Consider the following 21,955-nt stretch of genomic DNA (forward strand, 5'->3'; position numbering starts at 1 on the left):
GAGATGGAATGATTCTAAAACAGGTAACCCATTCAGAGTGGACTTAGAATCCTTCTGACACAATGTATTTAAATATGGGTGTGTCTCATATTTGGCAAATTGATTTCAAGCCAAATGACTAGTCACACTCAAGAGCTAGGATGGGCCCAGCTGGGAGGCTGCCCTGGTTTCCTGAGCTGGACCTGGCTCAATTCCCTGCCTCTGCAGGGAGAAAGCAGGCATTTCCCCTTCCCTGCCTGCTTCTCATCTCAAGCTGGGAGCAGTGTGTATATAGGTCTTACTGGGTCTCAGAGGGTTTCCGGGCAATGCAAAGTGAGAATAAAGAGAAGGGGAGAGCCATAGGGTCCCCAGCTCTTTCCAGTGCCATTCATCCCTGTTTTGTGTGTTTCCAGTGTAATGGTGTCACTTCCTCTAAACAAGAAACAGCCTCTCAGGATGCCAGCCTTTCACTTGTCACATTAGATCAACACTGGTGTGGTGTTAGATAGACTTGGGGCCCATACCAGCTCTGCCACCTGCTGTGTAACTTTGCCATGGGTGACCTTCAGTTTCCTTTACAGTAAAACGGGACATTTGTGATCATTGAGATTATAATATTCATAGGAGACGTTTAATAAAGGAAAACTGATGTTTTATTAATATTAACTAGTTGAATGACCTTAGAAGAGTGCCTTCACATTCAGCTGTTTCCTCATTGGGAATATGAGGAAGTTGGTACCAAACAGTTCTGTGGGTCCTTTCTCCCAGGCATTCTTTAATATTGGGGAACCAGCCTCTCATTTACACCCTTCTCATTTCCGCCTGTCTTAGTAGTGGTCCAAAACCCCCAGCCCCACCCCAAGACCTTCTTGTTCTCTCACTTCTGCCGCTGTGGAAGCTGCAGATTGCCGAGTTTCCAGGACTTTGCGTCCGTGCCGGATGCCCTCAGCCCGGGTCTAGGTCCAGACTGGTTGCAGGGTAGGTGGACACTGAGCTTGGATCCATCGTGGGGTACCCGGGCCGTGAATCTCCTCGTAGGAGAGGTGAAAAGGACGCAGATGCTTCGGGGCTACCCAACAGCTTCTGCAAACTTCTTGCTCAGTGCGAGCTCCTTCTCCGCCCAGGGCTCGGAGGCGGCAGCTCAGTAGGTACTGCGCAAGGGCGGGTTGCCTCGCCCGCCTGGGAAGGACAAGCTTTTAGGCGCAGGCTCTGGAATGGAGCCGGAGGCCGCTAGTGTACTGCCGGGCTCCCGGAGCCTCCGACCCTCGGCTTAAGCGACCGGGCTAGGATGGGCTGGGGTCTCCGGCCCGTAGCCGGAACACTGCGTCTGCGGCGCCACGCCCTCAGGCACCACCCTACAGCTGTGGGCGGGCCCTTGGCTGCCCGGAGCTGGGAAACGCCGGCTAATGAGATGCTAATGAGGCTCCAATAAAGTCTCTGCCGGCCGAGCGTGCTTGGCCGAAGCCCACGCCCAGCTAGGCTCCCCGGCCGGGCGCACCGGCCCGCAGCCCTCAATCCGTGGTTTTGGTCCGCGCCTCCTCTGCCTTCTCCACCCCCCTTCCTCCTCCTCCTCCACCCCCTTCCTCTGTCCCCGCCTTCCAACCCGCCCGGACTGGGACGCCCGCCTGGCAGGAAGAGACCCCTACGGGCTCCCAAGCCCCCGGGTAAGTTATCCAGCTGCGCCAAATGTGCGCCCCCCGGCCCGTGGGGTCCCGGGGTGGGGGTAGGGACGCGCCTCCTGGGAAACGTGGCTCGAGGCCCTCGTGAACCCCGCCTGGCCCGTCAGGCGCCGTCTCTCCGCGCCTCCGTCCTGCCCAGCCCCTCCCAAACTTTACGGTCCAGAGTCTGAGTACTCCCAACCGCCCGCTGCCAGTGGTCCAGCTGCCTCCATCCTTCTGGACCGCCCTACCGCTCGCACATTCTTTGTCCTGGTGTTTCCAGACTGGGTCGCCCCTTTCCCCACTTCGCTGAGGTCTTCCTCCTTTCCACCTTGCAAGAGAGACCTTTGGTCTTACAGACTTTTAGTCCGCCTCTCCAGGTGACCTATGGCGGTGATTTTAATCTCCTGCCTGGGCCTGGCCTCCTGCGCTCCGGGCTGGGACCAGGGAGGCGACTGATTGGGGTCAGGGGGATCCGCGCAAGGGTCTTCCCCGGTCTACGCCACCACCGTCCTTAACTCCCCCGTGGGGAGCCACATCCCTGTACCCTCTGATTCCTCCTGGTCCCAACGTGAGAAAGCTCTGCCACCCCTCAAGTTGCGTGGGTGCCCGAGCGAGGGAGAGGGGACAAAGAGAGGCCTTGTCCGGGGAGATTCCTGAAAGAGCGAGCAGGGGTGGGGTGGGCTGTCTATGGGAGTGAGAAAAGCTGGGCGGAGCGAATCCTGCTGCCCTGTCTTCCCCCACAACCCCCCAACTGTCTTGTGGCCCACTGGAGCAGGAGTAAGTCACAGGGGAAGTATTTTGACCACAGTGAGTCAGAAATAGACCCAGTTGTTTGTCACCAGACAGATGCAACATCCTGGGCTGTCTTTTAAGGTAGTTTGGTGGTGGGAAAGTGGATCCTGTGTAGTTAGAGAAGGGGCTTCCCTCGAGGCTCAGTTGGTAAAGAATCTGACTACAATGCAGGAGACCCAGGTTCGATCCCTGGGTCGGGAAGATCCCCTGGAGAAGGAAATGGCAAGCCACTCTAGTGTTCTTGCCTGGAGAATCCTATGGACAGAGGAGCCTAGCGGGCCACTGTCCATGGGGTCCCGGACACGACTTAGCGACTACACCACCACCACCACCACCACCTCCCCTTCAAGAGGCGATGGCAAGTGCTAAGGAGGAAAACTTTGCCCCTGGCATAAGACACCACACCCAACAGCACACTGAGTCCGTTGAGGGCTGCCAGGCACAGTGAAGCATGGGGTGAGACGGGACAGGATGTGTGCCTGGCAGCTGGGGTTGCAGATATTAGATCTGTCCCTCCCTGTACTGCAAGGTAAGCCCATTTCTCTGACATCCTGCCTTCTTCATGTCTGAGAAATTCCCCCAGCCTGCTTGCAGGGCCTCGCTGAAGGCCGGGTAAGAATTCTTGTCCCCCAGGGATGGAGTAGGGCCTGGAGATGCCTGGTTGAGAAGGCTGAGCTGGAGGCTCCCTAGCTTTCTGCAGGCCCCCTGGGCTCAGGACTGCTGATTTTTCATTTCCAAACTTGGCAGATTTCACTTGAAGTGGAACGGATTGCGGCTGTCTGTGGAGCAGCTGGCAGAGAGGTGAGGAGCCCATCTGGGTAGGACCCGGAGCTCCCTGGGGATACCACACTGCCTTCTCCTCTTCCCTTTCCCTTCCTCCTTTCTCCAGCCTCTTGCAATCTCTTCCTTTCTTCTTTGCAGCAACCACGCGTCTCTGCCCCTCCCCAGGGTCCCCTCCCAGGGGTCTCCATGGCCTCACCCACCTCCACCAACCCAGCACATGCCCACTTTGAGAGCTTCTTGCAGGCCCAGCTGTGCCAGGATGTGTTGAGCAGCTTCCAAGGGCTATGCGGGGCCCTGGGGCTGGAGCCTGGTGGGGGGCTCTCCCAGTACCACAAGATAAAGGCCCAGCTAAACTACTGGAGTGCCAAGTCGCTGTGGGCCAAGCTGGACAAGAGAGCGAGCCAGCCGGTCTACCAGCAGGGCCGGGCCTGCACGGGCACTAAGGTGTGGCGCGTGGGCAGTGCCGGGGGTGGGGCTTGGAGAGTGGGCGGAGTCAGAGCAGGGGGCCCACGCCAGGCCTGTGCGGCGTTGTGTGTTCGCAGTGCCTGGTGGTGGGTGCGGGACCATGTGGTCTGCGGGCTGCTGTGGAGCTGGCGATGCTGGGCGCCCGAGTGGTGCTGGTGGAAAAGCGCACCAAGTTCTCTCGCCACAACGTGCTCCACCTCTGGCCCTTCACCATCCACGACCTTCGGGCACTCGGCGCCAAGAAGTTCTATGGGCGCTTCTGCACAGGCTCCCTGGACCACATCAGTGAGCACCGTGTGGTGGCCTGGAGGGGCGAATGAGCCTGGGCCTAGAGACAGGCGGTGGGGGTGGGGGGCTGCTGGGCCAGCCCAGAGGCAGGGTGGTCAAGATTCACTGCAGTCAGATGGCTTTCAGGACTCAGGTCCCTCACCTGTAAAATGGGCAGTTGGACTGAGTGAGCTCTAAGACCTTCTCCAGCCCGGACCAGGTATACATTGGTGTTTGGGGAGGCTGTAGGATCCTGGGGTCCCTGTTGCTAATGTCCTCTCCCTTCCAGGCATCCGGCAACTGCAGCTCCTCTTGTTGAAAGTGGCATTACTGCTGGGGGTGGAAATCCACTGGGGCATCGCTTTCACTGGCCTGCAGTCTCCTCCCCAAAAGGGTAAGTACTTTTCTGCTCTTGAGAACCCCCATGTACCAAGGATACCCTGGCCTTGCAAAAGAAAAAGGGTGGGTTTGGTAGTCAGCTGAGTCTCCCTTTCTCACAGCCTGTCCTTTTGCAAACCCCTCTGAGCCTCATTTTGGACTTCTGTAAAATGTGAACTGTTTCTTTCCTCACCTACTTTCCATGGCTGTTGTGAAGCTGTCATTTGATAGTGTGTCATTGCTTTGTAAACCACAAAACCCTTTAAATGTTTATTTATTTCATTGGATTGTCCTGGGAATATAGACACCCCTTCAGTTTTCTATATCTTTGTGCCACTCACATCCTCTGCCCCAGGGAGTGGGTGGCGCGCCCAGCTCCAGCCCAGCCCCCCAGCCCAACTGGCCAAGTATGAATTTGATGTCCTCATCTCTGCGGCTGGAGGTAAATTTGTCCCTGAAGGTGAGTGATCCCTTCCCTTGAAGAAGCCAGTGTCTTGAGCTCCTCCTGGGCCTTTCTAGGCTGTTACACCCCTCATCCTCCGGCCACTACCCACCTGTCCCCATCTCTAGGCTTCACAGTGCGAGAAATGCGTGGCAAACTGGCAATTGGCATCACGGCTAACTTTGTGAACAGGCGCACCGTGGAAGAGACACAGGTGCCCGAGATCAGTGGTGTGGCCAGGATCTACAACCAGAGCTTCTTCCAGAGCCTGCTCAAAGCTACAGGTCAGGGCCCTTCTTCACAGGGTTTCCCTTCCGAGTGTCTGACTGTGGCCTAGCTCCCGACTCTCCCTCTCAGACCTGTCTGCAGTCCAAAGAATCCCACACTTGTCCATCTTTGTGGTCCTGGCAGCAAAGAACCTGAGCCCTCAGGGAATCAGCAGGCATAACCGCACTTGGCCACCCAGCATGACAAGTCTTAGAAATCTCTTGCCAAATGCATGGGCTTTTGTTTTGTGCTTCTGTACATAGGCTTTAATATAAAAGTGACGTAAATTCAAAGTGCAAGTGGTACTTCCAGAAGGTGTTCTGGGTTTTCTTTGGCTTCACACTACCACGCCCTTTGGAGTAAATGCATCTCATTTGGAGAAGCCAAGCTGTCCTCTGCAAGCCTGTGACCGTGTGGTACACGTCTCCCCGCTGCCACTCCACCCAAGTTTCTCTCTTTGCTCCTCCATCTGCTGGGCCTGAGATGGATGGTCCATGGTGCCAGCAGAACTCATGGGTCCCTGTGCAGGGAGGACCCACTGCAGGCTAAGCTGTGATCCCAGCTCAGAGGTCAGGCACATCTCGGGTATTTGGAGAAGTGACACATAATGAGAGGAGACACATCCCGTGTGCCCTGCCCTAACCCCACAGGCATAGATCTGGAGAATATCGTGTACTACAAGGATGACACCCACTACTTCGTGATGACAGCCAAGAAGCAGTGCCTGCTACGGCTGGGAGTGCTGCGTCAGGTGGGGCCCAGGCCCAGGCAGGGAGGGACTGAATGGTGGGCCCTGGAGGTAGGGTCCAGGCCTGGACGTGGTCTCCCCCTGGGTGTGGAGGGAGTCCGTCCTGTCTGCAGTGGCACTTTCTCTACCTCAATGAGCTCTTCTCTGAGACTTACATGGCCACGTGAATCCTGTTCTGGGCTCAACACCATATACCAGTCACAGCACTGCACTTCATGAGGACTAAGCTCCACGAGGGTTGTCTGTCTCTTCCTTGCTGATGATTCCCAGAGCTTAGAATGGTGCCTGCGATGTAGTAAGCACCCTGAGGGTATCTACTGAATGAACTAGTTGAACACATGTAATGATGCTAGGCCTGGGAGGCAGGATGTTCAAAGTCTAGTCCCAGCTCAGCCTCCAACTGCTGTGTAATCTGGGGAAGCCTGTTTCTGGGGCCTCAGGATGTGTACCTGCTATACCTGAGGGAACAGGACACTGATGGTTCTGATCTGTGGGCCACGCAGGACTGGCCCGATACCGAACGACTGCTGGGCAGTGCCAACGTGGTGCCTGAGGCTTTGCAGCGCTTCGCTCGGGCAGCTGCCGACTTCGCCACCCATGGCAAGCTTGGGAAGCTGGAGTTTGCCCAGGACGCCCGCGGGCGGCCGGATGTCTCTGCCTTTGACTTCACAAGCATGATGCGGGCAGAGAGCTCTGCCAGGGTGCAGGAGAGGCACGGCACCCGCCTGCTGCTGGGGCTGGTTGGGGACTGCCTGGTGGAGGTGAGGGCTCCATGTTCCCTTATTGGGGAGTGGCTCTCTGGGTTCCGCATAAGGAGGCATGGGGATTCCCTGGTTGGGGGAAGAAGCGGCCTCATGGGAAGGGGAGGGTAATAAAGGGTTTACTGTTGTAAAGAGGAGCTTGAGGGTGGCTTGGTGGTGTCAGGGGGCCCCCCTGCTCTGGCCCCAGGGGCATGTGGGCTTGGGCAGCCCTGTTGGGGTGGGCCCTCCGTTGGACTCTCACTGAGCTGTTTCTTGTTCTTCTGACCCTGCAGCCCTTCTGGCCCCTGGGCACTGGAGTGGCCCGGGGCTTCCTAGCAGCCTTTGATGCCGCCTGGATGGTGAAGCGGTGGGCAGAGGGCGCTGGGCCCCTAGAGGTGTTGGCAGAGCGGTGAGACCTGAGTTGGGGGGTGGGGCAGGGCAGGGCTGGATGTGGGACAAGACTCGGGAGTAGGTTAGGAGACACTGGGTGAGTAGATGGGGGAGTGGATAAAGGAGAGTGGTAAAGGCCCGGTGGCTGTTGAGGGGTGAGCGCTAATGGTGCCCTCCTGCTCGTGCCCGCCCCTCACCCTCATCTCCCCAGGGAGAGCTTGTACCAGCTCCTGTCGCAGACATCCCCAGAGAACATGCATCGCAATGTGGCGCAGTATGGGCTGGACCCCGCCACCCGCTACCCTAACCTGAACCTCCGGGCTGTGACCCCCAACCAGGTCAGAACTCCTGGCATCACCCTCCACCCCAAGCCTTCCCAGGGCAGCTGTCCTACCCCAGGTCAGGCCTTGCCTCCTGGTCCACGCAGTCACTGTCCCTCTGGGTGAGCCCCACCCAGGCCGCCCTCCCCCATGGGCTGAGCGGGTGTGTGGTCAGCCTGCCTGGAGACCTGAAAGGGGCTGCCGTAGGTACGAGACCTGTACGACGTGGAGGCCAAGGAGCCTGTAAAGAAGATGAGTGACAAGACAGACTCTGGAAAGCCAGCCACTGGTGAGCAGGCCTCCTCCAGGACCACGTCTGAAACACTGATGCACGTCTAAAACAGTGATGCATAAGCACCGACAGCAGTTGCAGCCGCTGGTGGCAGGGAGCAGGGTGCTGGAGCCCTGCTGAGTTGGAGGGGGGGATTGGGGGGCATTCTGGAGAGCGCAGGGCAGCGGGCGCTTGGCAGCAGCCGTTTAGCAGTCAGTGTGGAGTACTCAGCACTGTAACCACCGCTGGAACACTGGATGGCAGCCGTGCCGCGCTGTTCCCAGCTGTCCTGCCCCTTCCCATCTGGCAGACCCCAAACCTGCCTCTCCTTTTAGCCTCTGGGCTTCCCTTGCCCCTCAGTTCATAGCCCGCTGGCCTTTCTGTAGCTAGCAGTGATTTCACGTTATTCCCCCAGAAGATTTTTTTTTTCAAGTGAGAAAATGGGATGACGGAGGTGCTGCTCACATTGTTAGGCTGGGGCTCAGTCGGGGTGGGCCCCTGCTTCTGGCTCCCAGACAGACCCCGCAGCCAGCACCTGGGCTCTCTCTGTGGGCTGGGGTGCCCTGGGTACAAGTGCAACCTTCTCTCCTAGGGGCGGCGGGCTCCCAGGAGGAGCTGCTGCGCTGGTGCCAGGAGCAGACGGCTGGGTACCCAGGTGTCCACGTCACTGACCTGTCTTCCTCCTGGGCTGACGGGCTGGCTCTGTGCGCCCTGGTGCACCGGCTGCGGCCCGCCCTCCTGTGAGTCAGGGATTGGGTTTGGGGGTCCCTGATGGGCCCTCCCTCTCTCCCATGTCTCTGCACCTCCCCCTCCAGTGTGGAATGGCAGGGGATTGCCATGTAGGAGGTGGCACGGCCACTGCATCCCAGCACCATCGCTTGCTAATAATCCTGCTCTAGTTGCTTCACCTCCCTGGAGATCATACTCCTGCCCCTCTGCCCATGAGCATGCATTCAATAGGGAGAGCTCTGAGTGCTGGAGGCCCCCCAAAGCCAGAAGCCGTTGGCATTGGGTGGGTGGTGGTGGGTGTGCAGCAAATAAAAACCCTTCCTGCCCTCGCCTCCCTTTCCCGCTTTTCCTCCCCTGCTGCTGTCTCCCTTTTCCATGGGATCAAGTTCTGGTCTCCCACTGACCTTTCTCCCTGCTGCCCCATAGGGAACCCTCCGACCTCCAGGGAATGGGCGCTCTGGAAGCTACTTCTTGGGCGCTGAAGATGGCAGAGCATGAGCTGGGCATCACACCAGTGTTGTCTGCACAGGCGATGGTGGCAGGGAGTGACCCACTGGGCCTCATTGCCTACCTCAGCCACTTCCATAGTGCCTTCAAGAGCATACCACACAACCCGGGTGAGCTGGGAGACTAGGGTGGGATGACAAGGGTGTGTGTGTGTGTGAGAGAGGGGGACAGAACACAGCAAGGGAGAGCGCCCTATCAGGGACATCCTGGGAGAGGTATCCCTTATCCCCTGGGCTGGCTCATAGCTCTCTCTTCAGGGGATATAGTATCGCCCCTCATCTCCACAACTCTCCTCACAGGCTCGGTCAGCCAAGGCTCCCCAGGCACTGCCAGCGCTGTACTATTCCTTGGCAAACTGCAGAGGACCCTGCAACGGACCCGGACTCAGGTGGAGAGTTTGGGTGGGGTTGGGCTGGGCAGTGGGGTTCTTGTGGGGGTCCCTGAGGTGAAGAGGACGACATCCAGAATGGGGGGAAAGGAGAAGTGGGGGCTCAGAACCCATGCTTACAATGTAGGACTTGTTGCAGGAAAATGGGGAGGATGCTGGTGGCAAGAAGCCTCGCCTGGAGGTAAATGCATGCAGGGGCTGGACAGTCCCTTCCCTGAGGTACTCTCTCACATCCTGTCCCCCAGGTCTTGCTTGCTACCCAGGCTCCTGTACCCAAACCCCCACCCAGTCTCACGCTTTTCCCTTCCAGTTCTTTCACCTGCACACATGACCCTGTCCCTCTAGCTCTCGGCCTGAGCACTTAGCTTTTCAGGTGGAGGCTGAGACCCCAAGTACTGAGGAGCCACCTGTCCCAGAGCCGGATGGACCAATGACACCGCCATCCCAGCAGCAGGACGTGAGCACAGGGGCCCTGTCTGCAGGCAGAGGCCTGGGAAGGGCAGGGAGGCGTGTGTCAGGGGAGGGGCAGCCCTTGGCTTTGACTCCGGCTGACCTGGGGCCTGGGGGTCACTGCAGGCCAGTGCTGAGGACCTGTGTGCAATTTGTGGGCAACGGCTCTATATCGTGGAGCGCCTCTGTGCTGACGGCCGTTTCTTCCACCGGAGCTGCTTCCGCTGTCACATCTGTGAGGCCACATTATGGCCAGGTGGCTATAAGCAGCACCCAGGAGATGGTGAGTGGGCCTGGGAGGCATTCAGAGGGACTTTGCGTTTGGCCCTACCAGTCGGGGTCAGGAGCTTGAAAGTGGAGAGGAACTGGGGTGCTGGGCATGAGGTAGAAAAACAAGCTGAAAATTACGCTTTCTTCTACCCAGCTCATTCTTCTCTGTCCCCTCCAAAGCCCCAAATGTGGGGTTCTGAGAAACCAGGAGGCTGGTAGAAATTCACCAGCAAATGAAGTCTTGTCACGCCCACCTTCCTTGATAGACTGAGTATCTGATCCTTGGTCTGCCTACATCTGATGCCTCTTTCCCTCTCCCACCTTCCCAGGACATTTCTACTGCCTCCAGCATCTGCCTCAGACAGGCCACAAAGAAGATGACAGCAAAAGAGGTCCTGAGAGTCAGGTAAAAGCTGTGGAAGTGTGGTGGCGGGGTGAGGAGGAAAGGGCTCCTCCGGCTCAGCAGAGTGCATGGGGGAAAACTGAAGGTCCTCTACTAGAGTGTAAACTCCACAATGGCAGAGATCTTTGTCCTGTTTTACTTACTGATGTATTTCAAGTAACACTTGAAATGCCTGATACTGTTCAGAACACTGCCTGATATTGTTCAGTAAAGGGCACAAACGGACGAATGCCAGGGCCCACATCTGTCTCAAGGGGCAGCCTCGGCCCACTCTGGACAGGTCACTGACCAGAACATTTGGTGGCTTTTCTAGGACCGTCCCATGCCGAGTGAGAATAACATGCCATCAGGCCCTGCGACTCCCATGGCCCTCCACCAAGGGACCAGTCCTGTCCCAGGCCCCAGCCAGCCCACCCGTCGACTGATCCGCCTCTCCAGCCCAGAACGCCAGCGTTTGTCCTCCCTTCATCTCACCCCTGACCCAGAAATGGAGCCTCCACCCAAGCCCCCCCGAAGCTGCTCTGCCTTGGCCCGCCAAGCCCTGGAAGCAAGCTTCAAGGGCTGGGGAATGCCAATCCAGAGCCCTCAGGGTAGCTGCTGGCTCAGGGTGGGGATGGGGTGGGTGGTTTTCGGATTCTTGGACAGGGATATGGGGCATGGGGAGGGAGGTCATGGGGATTCCAGCCCATGTCCATATCCTACTCAGTTCTTGAGGCCATGGAAAAGGGGGAAGAAGAGAGTTCCTCCTCCAGTGAAGAGGAAACAGAGGAAGAGGAAGATGTGCCTTTGGACTCAGACATGGAACAGGTGAGCGGGAGGAACCTGGCCACCTATTCTCCCCAAGTCAGCATACATCCACTAAACACACGCCTCCCCTCACCCAGGAGAAACCCACAGCACCAAGCCTCTTCTGAGCCCAAATGTCCCCAGATGCCTTCTCACTTGGCCTGACTCATGTCTCTAAGCGTCTACCTTTTCTATCAGAACTTACCCCACTTCCAGCCTAGGGTCTTTCTGGTCCTTCTTAAATGGAGCTTCCCCAACCCCTATCCACCTGACTCTGTCACAGTTTCTGAGGAACCTGGCTAAGAACTCGGGCACCATGGACAATTATCCAACATGGCGTCGGACTCTGCTGCGCCGGGCCAAGGAGGAGGAGATGAAGCGGTTCTGTAAGGCTCAGGTGCGGCCTCAGGGTTCCCAGAGGTTCTGAGGGGGTCAGAATCCTTAGACTGGGGATCAGAGCTCCTCTGGGACTCTGTTCTTGAGCAATCACCAGACTCCTGGGCTCCCTGTCTTGTACTCCTCAGGCCATCCAGCGGCGACTAAATGAGATCGAGGCTGCTCTAAGGGAGCTGGAGGCCAGGGGCACGGAGCTGGAGCTGGCTTTGAGGAGCCAGAGCAGTGAGTGAAGACAGGGGAGGGATAAACTAAGAGACTTCTGCCTCCTGGCACTGTGTTCTGCCCCCAGCAACCCCCAAACTGCTAGGTCTGGCTCACAGCAGGCTCTATTCCTTATGCCATGACTCCTATGATCCTGGCTGGAGGCCTGACTTGGCCCCCTTTCTTCCTTATCAGGTTCCCCCGAAAAGCAAAAGGCATTATGGGTGGAACAGCTGCTACAGCTCGTTCAGAAGAAAAACAGCCTGGTGGCCGAGGAGGCTGAGCTCATGATCACGTAAAGGGTGTCAGGGCTGGGGAGTGGGGGACAGTGGCATTGAGTCAGGCATGCCCTAGCCAGGTCTTTGCTCACCCTAGGCATCTGTGCTTTTTCTATTCCTGCCCTCCAGAGTGCAGGAGCTGAACCTGGAGGAGAAACAGTGGCAGCTGGACCAAGAGCTGCGAACCTACATGAACCGGGAAGGTAGGCAGGATGTGGGGAGAGGCTGGTATTTGCACAAGCCTTGTGACTGCAGATACTGCCCAGCAACAGTCCTCCAGTCTGAGTACCTCTGAGGCTGAAATGCCTCCTGAATTGCCTCTTGAACTGAAGGACGCCAGAGGATGGGGCTCCAAGCCCCTACTCTGCACCTTCAGTCAGAGCGCACAACTGAGCTTTTACACCAGATTTCCTTTAAGAATGATGTTGCAGCTAAACAATACTAGAAAACCATTAGTGTTGATAAGCCAATCTCACAAAGTGGGAAACAGCAGGGGCTGTAGAAGTCACACAGGCCAGGCCTGTGCCTCTTGTGCCTCTCTGCCGCATCCTCTGTCCTCTAAGTTTCATCTCCTCCCTCCAGAAACCCTAAAGACAGCTGCCGATCGGCAGGCTGAGGACCAGGTCCTGAGGAAGCTACTGGATGTGGTGAACCAGCGAGATGCCCTCATCCGCTTCCAGGAGGAGCGCAGGCTCAGTGAGCTGGCCTCAGAGCCTGGGGTCCAGTGCTAGAAGACGCCTGACCTATCTGCCAAGAAGACCGCCTTACCCCAGGACAGCATCATCCTATGTTCATCTGGGCTGCCTGGGAGAGGGCCTCAGTGTTTACAATAAAGTTTCTGACATAAACAGGACTTCTGGCTAGCCGCAGGTGTGAGGCGGGGACTGAGCAGGGAGGGCAGACAGGTGGGAGCCCAAAGGTCTACACTGTGACAGTCACACTGACCCCTGGCCCCAGTCACTGCCTCTACAAGGAAATAAGCCGAGCCACAAAAGTGTCAAGCTTTATTGTTCCTCAACTCTGTCTCCCTCCTGCTGCCCTAGAAGCAGGGCTGGCTGGGACTCTGGGCCCAGGTCCTGGGCCTCCCTTGCCCTTCCCAGCACATGCTGAAGCTCGGTCCGGGTCTTACACAAGCTCTTGGCCTCCTGCAAGTGGAAGAGGTGGAAGGCACCTGCCCCCAGCACCAGTCCTACATTGGGGGTCCAGAGCAGTAGAGCAGCTTCCCTGATCCATCCTCCGGCCGCCAGGGCACACAGCAACGCCAGGAGAAGAAGCCCTAGCCCAACTGCATAGCCGGCCACGGTGGCCCACCAGCGAGCCTGAGCCATGCCCTGGTCCACTTCTGCCCAGGCCTCCCTTAGCACACTGGTCAACGGCGAGCTCTCTGCTGGTCCTACAACAAGGCAGGACAGTGGGGAGGCAGAATAATGGTCAGAGTGGAGGGGGTACCTGTGGTGCGGAAGGGCCAAAGAAAAGGATGTGGATGACTCACCATGGGTAGGGCTGGGGTTCTGCTGGGGGGGGCTGTGTCTCACACACAGAGTAGCCATCAGGGCCTCGTGATCAGAGAAGGGGGGGCCGCTGTAAGGGTCATGGCCTGTAGTAGTTTTGAGAGTCTTACAGGAGATGTATAGCCCAGATACTGCCTAGGAAAAGGGCGAAAGAGAAACTTCTATTTGGAAGTATGTTTCCAGAGAACCAGTTCCTGGCTATCCATTCTCCAGCTGCCAGTGACGTAAGACTAGACCAGCTGGACAAATGATCAGCACAGGCTGGTGAGAGATGAAGAGACACAGAGGGTGCGACGGGGAGAGGTCTGACCTTATAAAGTACATAGTCGATGCGGATGCCCAAGGGAAATGGCCCCAGCTCCTGTTGCTTGACGTAGCAGTTCTTGGGTACCATTGTACAGCCTTCTTCAGAACCCTAAGTGAAGAGTGGGCTTGAGTGAGGATGCAGGGGAAGGAGGAGGGAAAGATGCTGAGGATGCAGGTGGAGAAATAATTAGACAGGTCCTCACCTTGAAGTCCCGGGTCTCCAGATAGGCATCATGCAGTCCGGTCCACTCTTTCAGCAGGCGGCAGCCCAGGTCCTTTGGGTGCAAGTTGAGGTCCCCACACAAGAGAACCACATCAGCCTTCTTGGATGTGTGGCTGGAGGAACCAAGATGGTGAGGCAGGAATTCTTCCCTCATCAGTTCTGCCCTAAAAGTGGGACCTTACAGCCACCCTTCAGTCCCTGGATCCCACTCTATTTTCCCTGTTAAGCCCAGGCTCACACACTGGATGAACTGGGCCAGTTCCCAAGCTTGGGCCACGCGATGTGCTAGGTAAATGTCCTTCTGTCGATTGTACTCGGCATGGAGCTGTGCAAGATAGAGGAGACAGTAACAAGTGAGACTCAAGGTCCCAAGGGCAGGTGTAAATCAAGTTTGTCTGTCACTTGGCATGGCGCTTGGTAAAAGGCTTCCTACTGGCCTTAGGAATCCTACCCCTACAACTCACCCCAAGGCAACTCCACCAAAGGTGTCCCCTCTCTCCCTCCCAGGACCAGGCTGCCTCTCCCAGCCCTAAGCACTGTAGGCTTCACTCACGTGGGTCACGTAGGCATTGAGCACCAATCCACTTAGATGGAGTACCAGCAGCCCCACTGCCTTCCCACAGAACCAGTCACAATGATGGATCTGCAGGCAGAGGTGGAACAGAACTCAGAGCAATGCCCCCCCTCTCTGCCCATTCCTTGCAGTCCTAGGAAGGTTACCTCTTTTACCACATGTTAGTGGAGGTGGGGGAGGGTGGTGGAATAGTTCCGGATCAGGCTCACCATGTAGGGGTAGCCATTGAGGGTGAAGACATGCTGGGTGAATTCCTGGATCGGGTGTTTGGAGAAGACACAGAGACCGCTGCCAATGATGCCGCTGAAAGCCAAATCCTGGTTAGCAGTCACAAAGCAGGCAGGGAAATACCCAGGCCTTTCCCCCTCCCTTGTCTCCCAGCTCTTAGCAGCTACATTTTTTTCCTCTCTCTGCAGCTGATGGAAGCTCACAAAGTGTTAGTTGTTTGTGCGGGGTGATAGGACGGCCTGAAGTCTGATGAGCTGTAGAGCTCGATCTTCCTCATTCCACCTTCTCCTGCTTCCACACCCAGAGGAGAGGATGCTGGGGGAGAGGAAGCAGGGCGCAGGCAGCATAGGGAGGAGGGGCCGGCAGGGCCAAGCACCTCAACGTGTGAAACTAGGCTTCCAGGCCAGCTGGCTGCTCACCTCCTGAAGTAGTGTGCAGCTGGGTAGGTGGGCAACAGCTTCTGTCTCAAGAACTGGAAGTCCTGTTCACTCCACACCTGGGGGAAGGGGTTAAAGATGCCTTCCCGGCCCTTCCCCCTGGGAGACCGCCCCCACCCTCGCTGCCCGCCTGCAGCTCGGTTCCGCACGGCCCCACCTCCTCCAGCAGAGCTAGGTCGAAGCTCTCCATGTTTAGAAAGTCTCCCAGGCGCTTCACGCGGTCGGCGCGATGCTTGCTGAGGTAGGGAATGCCCCTGAGGACGAGAAGCGCAAGGGGGAGGTGACGGCTGCGGGCGCTCGGCGCTCCGGGGCAGTACCGGAGCTGGGGCCAGGGGCCGGCCGTGGAGGTGCGGGGTGCCCCCCGGACCCCGAAGCTGTAGGGCAGGGGAGCGCCGTGGCCCGGATGTGAGGAAGGCCTCCTTCCTCTGGCAGTGCGGGTGCGGGCGGGACGCGGCCCCAGCCCCGCGTGGGGGGGCTCACTCACCAGCAGTTGAGGTTAAAGACCCTCAGTCGCAGGGTGAAGTTGGGCTTCATGGCGGGGACACTCGGCGGCGCGGGACGGTTCGGCCTCCAGAGCGACGGCCGCGGCGGGGACACTGGCGGGCGGCGCTGCTCCCGGGGCACTGCGCACAGGTGGCCGGCCGGCTCCCGCGCTCCCCGGAAGGCCGCGGCGCTCAAGTGCACGCGCCTGGGGGCGGATTCCCGCGATACCCAGGCAACCGGCCGGCGGGGCCCCAATCTGGCGGCGCGCCAACCCGGAAAGGCGCTCTGCAGTGAAGGCTGGCGCTGACCGGAGGCAACGGCCGCGACGGAGGACCCTGGGCGGGGGCAGAGAGATTCCAGAGGCGAGGGCGGGTGGGGGCTCCGGGCGGGTGGGGGCTCCCAGAGGAGGTTCCAGGGAGCGGCGAGCCGGACTAAGGCACGCGGGACGTGGGCTCCTTCTCCGGAGCTCGTCCCTGGTGGCGGCCGCCTATGGGTCCTCTGCAGCCTCTCTACCGGCTCAACAGCAACAGGCGCAAAGTTGAAGAAAGGCCGGGACTTCGCCGACCGCCCCGCCCCCGCCCCCGCCCCCTCTTCCCCGCGAGCGGCGGGGGCGGGGCCGCGCGGTGGTTGCCCTGGCGACACGCAGTGTTTGTGACCCGAGGAGTCCCCGCGCGCAGGCATGGCGAGCCAGCAGCCGTCGGTCCCGTGCATCTCGCGGTCGCCACCCGAGCAGCCGCTTCAGGTGAAGGTGGTGGGGCTTTTCAAGAGCTCCAGCTTTCAGATCGCGAAGAGCGCCGCTGAGGTAACTGCGAAGAAACCGCAAGTGCTACCCACTTCCCGGTCTTGCACCACCTGGTGGCGGGGGTCGAGGTTCAGGGAGGGGTCGTCCCTGCTGGGGATGGCTGTGTCGGAATGGATCGGAGCGTGCAGGTGGCAAGTGCCGGTCTGGGCGGGAGTTCCACTTCGAGAAGGGCTGCCTTTAACGGGAGATTCGAGTGAAGGAATCGTTCCGAACCTTGCTGGGAATGAAAGGTGATTCCTGTCTATACATTAACACACATTTTATTCCACATTAATTTTTAATTGAAATCATAGCTTTTGAAACTCCGTGGAAAAAATATTACCATATAACTTCATAAAATACTTAACAAGCAACATTATCATTAATTGAATGTCACTGAAAACACAGTTGATTAGATCTGACTACTAGATATTTATACTAAATTTAAAATATTCTAATCTAAAAAAATATACCGTATAACTAGCTGATTTCTTTTTTTTTTTTTTTTACAAACTCCTTCCCCAAATGATTTTTGAAAGCTATTCATTCAGGGGGGGAGTTGTTTTTTGTTTTTTCGTTTAAATTTTCTATAGCAGTCACTACATCCCAGTCGAATTAGCTGCTTAAGCGATTTCTTAACAAATGATCCCCAAGTGCTCTGGAGAATCCGGACATTTCTTTGTAAACATGCAGAACACTGTAAACTCAAAAACACTTTAAGTAACTGAAAGAATTTGGCCAGGTCTGCAATGCTGCAGCACTCCTATAACCTGAACACAGGAGAAATGTAGAAGTATGTGAAATGTTGAAATGTAAAATTCAGCATGTCTTTGGGGTTTGCTCCAAAAATGCTGTTATAAGATTAGGCCAAGCTTCTCTCCTTCAAAACTACACTAGACTACAGGACAAAGCCTTTTTAAAGTTTGTATCTCCCAAAGTACCCAGCTGGATCACTTCACACAAAATGTTCCCAAATAGAAGAAATTTTAAGAATTTCCTAACTTCTTGCCTGCTCCAAGTCCACAGAGTTACAGTTTTGAGTTTATATCAAATCAGGAAATAGTGACTAATTTGTGAAGTAGGTGAAGTCTTAAGATGAAGAGAACAAGTGATAAGAAGTCTGTGAAGACAGTCTGTGTTAGCTGGGCTGATGGGATCAGCAGTTATATGACCCACAACTGTATTTAATGATTTGGAGGGAATTTTTTCTCTTGCTTTTTCTTAGCTCCTTATCTGAAGGAGCACGTTTTCTTCATACTGTAGAGAAGATGTTGGCAGATCTTTTTCTGTAAAGTCCATACATAAAATTGTTTAGGCCTCTGGAGCCACAGGCTCTCAGTCATGACTACTCAACTCTGTCCTTGTGCAAAAGCAGCCACGGAAAGTGTGTAAATGAATGGTGGTTTTCCAATAAGACTTTTATTCTGGACAGTGAAATTAGACTTGTATATAATTTCACATGATGTGAAATGATTCTTCTAGTGATTCTGTTTTAACTGTTTAAAAATCTAAAAATTATTCTTAGTTCTCAAGTCTTAGAAAAACAGGCAGTGGTCTAGATTTGGCCGGCTGATCAGCTTGCCAACCCCTGTCAGAGAGGACACTAAGTCAAGAAAACAATGTCTTTGTTATATTAATAATGTTTTTCATTTAATCTTTTGCCTACTGTAGCTCTATATGAGTATGAAAACATATCAGTGTAAATTCAGTTACTTCTGTGTTAATAAAGGATCCTTGAATATATTTCCAACATGATCACTTGCAGGCAATCTCTGATACCTAATTAACTAATAGATTTATAAAGAGTAGTATTACATAATATAGTCAATTCTGGAACAAATTATGAAGAAAGTATGATTAAGTATGCTTAATTTGAAAACTCTTGGACTTATCAGTTATACCAGGTGGTCCCTTGGTGAGAAACAGCAGTCATCTTGCATGACTGCCTCAGAGCACAGACACTAGAATTGAGAAAAAGGACGCATCAGCTGGTGGTTGGGTACAGTGGTCTAGGAAGGCAATGGCCAGATTGCTATTGCCCTCTTCTGCTACCACTGGCCCCAAGGCAGGGTACACTCATGTCCTGGCTTTCTCCCCCTTGGACTATCCACCCTTGAGGAAGTGTGCTAAGCCACTGTCCCCTTAGACTATGACAGAAACAGCCAGCTGACACTTTTTCCCTGTTGGTTCATTTACTCCTCAGACCTGCTCAGAAAAGTGCTACCTAAATATTATTGCCTCAACTGCCTTCTCTTGCTTTAGAAGAAAACAAACTATAACATTAAAAGGAGCATTAACATTAAAAAAAAACTTAACAGGTATTGTTAACCAGAAAGAATTTTCTCTGATGCATACAGACAGAACAAAATAGATTAAGTCAATACATGCTCAATATCTAGACCAAAACATATTTAATATTTACTTCTCTTTTCCCCAGGGGCTATAACCACAACCATATCTTTTGGTTATTCTCCATGTCAGTGAATTAAAGTAATAACTTTTTTTTTTTAAGTTGAAAGTACCCATGGCTCCACTGAGGTGTAGTAAGAGTTAATTTAGGGAAAAACTGGTCCTAAAGGAACATGGCAGATCACAAAACTGTTGGCATAAACTAATTTGTTCACTTGTTTATGCAGTTGCTATGTGTGGATGGTCTACTATGTACCAGATACTGAGGCCAGTGGGAAACTAAGACATAGTCTTTGCCCTCAAGGAGCTTATTATCTTCAGATGAGAGACATTAAATAAGTGTGGCCTAGGGAGGGACTTCATAGAGGTAAGCACAGGGCCCCCTGGGAGCTGGCAAGGGGCATCTAAGCCAGACTTTGTGACTTGGGTGTACACTGTGTAAAACTTCCTGAAGACTCCACGAAAATCAGGGGGAATGATTCCTACTTTAAAAGAGAATGTACTCTAAAATAATATTCTATTTTGAAACCTAGAGTCTGAAGAGTAATTATCCATCCAAATTTGAAGATCCTATAATAATTCCTGTTCAAGAATTTGCATGGCATCAGTATCTACAAGAGAAAAAAAGGGTAAAGGATATTTTGGGTATGGGAAATGAGCAAAGTTTTGCCTGAATTATTTACCTATGCATTGCTTTGGAAAAACTGAAGCAGTAATTTTCATACAACTAGATTTTATTTCTCTAAATTATGCACTTTTCCTAAATTGTTTCAGTCATTTTACCAAGATGACATTAAGAAAAAGTAAAACACTTCTAGAATTTTCTTTTGGAAGGCAAGCAATAAAGGTAAGTTTGACACTGTCAATGCTGCTATTTACTCTTGCTGATGACTACCCCCCTTTCCCTGCATATCACTTAGTCCTACTTCCTGTGACACCCTGGCACTCAGGTTACTGTGGCTTGGCACTCTTTTAGGCTTGAATTCTGGAAGGTTTCAGTGGTGTCCAGCACAGATACAGCAGGAGAGCATGTGGGGTTCCAAGGGAGCTCTGAGGGCAGGCATCAGCTTCCCACAGGGTAACCATGTCCAAATGGGAGTTTCCTTCTCTGCACTCTCCCTGATAATAGTACCCCTTGAGGACCTCAGACCCCAAGGCTGGCAGAGATTATCCAGAGATGGCAGATTGGCTTCCTCTTGAGTGCCAACCCTAATTAACTGGTAGTGCTGCCTGGACCGTGCGATTTGAAGGATTCTAAGGTGGCATCCTGGCTCTGTTGCAGCTCGTCTTGGGGGCAGACTGGAGTGGATACATCTCCTGGCCCAGTCCTGTAGAGTCCCAGTCCTGGTTTCCCTGCCACACCCCATCTCTCAGTGGCTGATGAGATCGCGTTTCTCCTGATGAGAGCAGTTTTGATTGTCCTGTGTGTGACTGCACGAGGATGTCCTGTGATTATCATGCAGACTGTGTTGCTTTACAAGATCACTGTCTCAGTCACATGAACAGTGCAAGATAAAGTCACGAACACCATTTAAGTCTCATACCATTTTCACAGCCACAGTACATTTTCATTGTGATTCAAATAGAAATATAACAAACACTTAACCTCTGGTGCTTATTGTATGCCAGGCTCTATTCTAATGACTTCTGTAAATATTAACTCTAATCATTACAACAGCTATGGTGACCAGTGGTTCTGGTTTGCCTGGATTGGAGTGGTTTGCTGGAATGCACAAATTTAATTGCTAAAGCTGGGATTGTTGTTGTTATTCAGTTGCTAAGGCATGTCTGACTCTGTGAACCCTGTGGACTGTAGTCCACCAGGCTTCCCTCTCCTTCACTATCTCCTGGAGTTTGTTTGGTCCATTGAGTCGGTGATGCCATCCAACCATCTCATCCTCTGTTGTCCCCTTCTCCTTCTGCCCTCAATCTTTCCCAGCATCAGGGTCTTTTCCAATGAGTCGGCTCTTTGCATCAGGTGGTCAAAGTACTGGGGCTTCAGCTTCAGTATCAGTCCTTCCAGTGAATATATAGGGTTGATTTACGCTGGGATAGTCTGAGGCAAACCCAGACAGTTGGGCATTCTAATGTAAAACAATGTTTTTCTTAATTTTTATCATCAAACTTCCTAAACTGCCTATCATACCATGTTCTCCACCTACAAGAGAGCCATCATTTCATGCTTTGAGGTTTGCACCCATTCTCTTCCATATTCCCACCATACTGGGAAGACTGGCGTGGGTTCCATTCTGCAGTTTCTGACCCTTGTCAGTCTGGGTTGCTGACGTTGAGATGTTTTGTGTTCTCTTCTGCTTTTCTCACGGGAGATGAACGAGACTTCCTAGGTAATTACTGCTGCTTCTTCCCACATACCCTTTAACTCTTGTCTTTCTTTTCTCCACCTCCACCTGATCCTCATCTCCTGGATACTTGCCACCTTAACCTCTTCTTCCTCTTCAGTCTTTTGTTTTCCTACTGTCATGGGATTTGCCTGGTGGTCCAGTGGCTAAGACCTCGAACCGCCAGTGCAGGGGGCCTGGGTTTGATTCCTGGTCAGGGGACTAGATCCCCACGTGCTGCAACTAAGAGTTTGCATGCTACAACTAAAGATCCTGCATACCACAACTAAAAGGTCCCGTGTGCTACAACTGAGATGCAGCACAGCCAAATACATACATATTTTTTTAAAAAGAGCAGTCTTATGTTATACATAGTGCTTCTTAGCACATATGAGGTTAGTCTGAGCTGGCCTTATGCTTCAGCAGAATGTAACGCCAACTCTGAGGGATGGCTTCTGAACCTTCGGGAAGGCCTTTCCCCCACCTCCAAAAAAGGGAGCATCATACATCTTAGTGCTGGGAAGTCCTAGAAACCATTGGGTCCAGCCCGCTATCTTGAGGCAGGTGATGAGGGCTCTAAGGAGCTCTTCTACATTTAAGAATGTAGAAGACACCCAGACGAGGCATGTAATGACCTTCAGCTTCCCGATAAAGTCTGTCTGCTCCTACATTTCTCCTACCACGCTAATTAAAACATCCACAGTTAAAACTTTTCCTCTCCTTTTTCAAGTTTTATGTCCTATAAAATGTGAG

General features: G+C 54.1%; 3 protein-coding genes across 9 annotated transcripts in view; 2 read left to right on the top strand and 1 right to left on the bottom strand.

Moving 5' to 3' along the window:
- Window positions 1–1,363: 1,363 nt before the first annotated feature.
- On the top strand, window positions 1,364–12,757 carry MICAL1 (microtubule associated monooxygenase, calponin and LIM domain containing 1). 3 transcript variants are annotated; one of them, XM_065911508.1, is made up of 26 exons: window positions 1,365–1,643; window positions 3,180–3,250; window positions 3,354–3,659; window positions 3,758–3,965; window positions 4,237–4,341; window positions 4,681–4,785; window positions 4,896–5,051; window positions 5,685–5,785; window positions 6,286–6,543; window positions 6,816–6,931; window positions 7,124–7,250; window positions 7,440–7,521; window positions 8,096–8,243; window positions 8,659–8,849; window positions 9,039–9,127; window positions 9,267–9,308; window positions 9,501–9,584; window positions 9,704–9,860; window positions 10,177–10,253; window positions 10,564–10,840; window positions 10,957–11,057; window positions 11,320–11,433; window positions 11,561–11,654; window positions 11,829–11,928; window positions 12,041–12,114; window positions 12,494–12,757. In XM_065911508.1, the coding sequence occupies exons 3-26, from the start codon at window positions 3,402–3,404 to the stop codon at window positions 12,640–12,642; spliced, it is 3,213 nt and encodes a 1,070-aa protein (XP_065767580.1). In that variant the 5' UTR covers window positions 1,365–1,643; window positions 3,180–3,250; window positions 3,354–3,401; the 3' UTR covers window positions 12,643–12,757. The 3 variants fall into 3 exon arrangements, with proteins under 3 accessions (XP_065767582.1, XP_065767580.1, XP_065767581.1); XM_065911509.1 differs by having other exon boundaries at window positions 3,180–3,233; XM_065911510.1 differs by lacking the exon at window positions 4,681–4,785 and having other exon boundaries at window positions 1,364–1,643.
- A 156-nt stretch (window positions 12,758–12,913) lies between these two features.
- SMPD2 (sphingomyelin phosphodiesterase 2) lies at window positions 12,914–16,275 on the bottom strand. Its single transcript, XM_065911481.1, has 10 exons — window positions 15,675–16,275; window positions 15,348–15,444; window positions 15,173–15,249; window positions 14,735–14,828; window positions 14,505–14,594; window positions 14,194–14,276; window positions 13,932–14,064; window positions 13,733–13,837; window positions 13,404–13,557; window positions 12,914–13,304 (listed from the first exon to the last, which is right to left on the bottom strand). Exons 1-10 carry the CDS (start codon window positions 15,722–15,724, stop codon window positions 12,916–12,918), a joined length of 1,272 nt encoding a protein of 423 aa, XP_065767553.1. The 5' UTR covers window positions 15,725–16,275; the 3' UTR covers window positions 12,914–12,915.
- The window catches only part of PPIL6 (peptidylprolyl isomerase like 6), a 36,124-nt gene continuing 29,525 nt past the window's right edge, over window positions 15,357–21,955 (top strand). For 2 of the 5 annotated variants that reach the window (XM_065911482.1, XM_065911483.1), the window contains exons 1-3: window positions 15,357–15,431; window positions 16,351–16,475; window positions 19,397–19,492. In XM_065911482.1, the coding sequence (XP_065767554.1) occupies window positions 16,353–16,475; window positions 19,397–19,492 (219 nt within the window). In that variant the 5' untranslated portion in view covers window positions 15,357–15,431; window positions 16,351–16,352. Of the gene's footprint in view, window positions 15,432–16,350; window positions 16,476–19,396; window positions 19,493–19,637; window positions 19,711–21,955 lie in introns of those variants that run through there. The other 3 variants (XM_065911484.1, XM_065911485.1, XM_065911486.1) reach the window with 3 other exon arrangements.

The sequence above is a fragment of the Muntiacus reevesi genome, chromosome 19 (genome assembly GCF_963930625.1).
Source record: "Muntiacus reevesi chromosome 19, mMunRee1.1, whole genome shotgun sequence".
NCBI classification, from domain to species: Eukaryota; Metazoa; Chordata; class Mammalia; order Artiodactyla; family Cervidae; genus Muntiacus; species Muntiacus reevesi.

Excerpts from the sequence above, each read along its gene's own strand:
- MICAL1 (XM_065911508.1), top strand. The coding sequence starts at position 3,402 with ATGGCCTCACCCACCTCCACCAACCCAGCACATGCCCACTTTGAGAGC. Across the intron at positions 5,786-6,285 it reads GGCTGGGAGTGCTGCGTCAG|GACTGGCCCGATACCGAACG; the intron begins GTGGGGCCCAGG and ends TGGGCCACGCAG. Across the intron at positions 9,585-9,703 it reads CGCCATCCCAGCAGCAGGAC|GCCAGTGCTGAGGACCTGTG; the intron begins GTGAGCACAGGG and ends GGGTCACTGCAG.
- SMPD2 (XM_065911481.1), bottom strand. The coding sequence starts at position 15,724 with ATGAAGCCCAACTTCACCCTGCGACTGAGGGTCTTTAACCTCAACTGC. Across the intron at positions 15,445-15,674 it reads GTCTTTAACCTCAACTGCTG|GGGCATTCCCTACCTCAGCA; the intron begins GTGAGTGAGCCC and ends TCTCGTCCTCAG. Across the intron at positions 14,065-14,193 it reads GAACTGGCCCAGTTCATCCA|CCACACATCCAAGAAGGCTG; the intron begins GTGTGTGAGCCT and ends TGGTTCCTCCAG.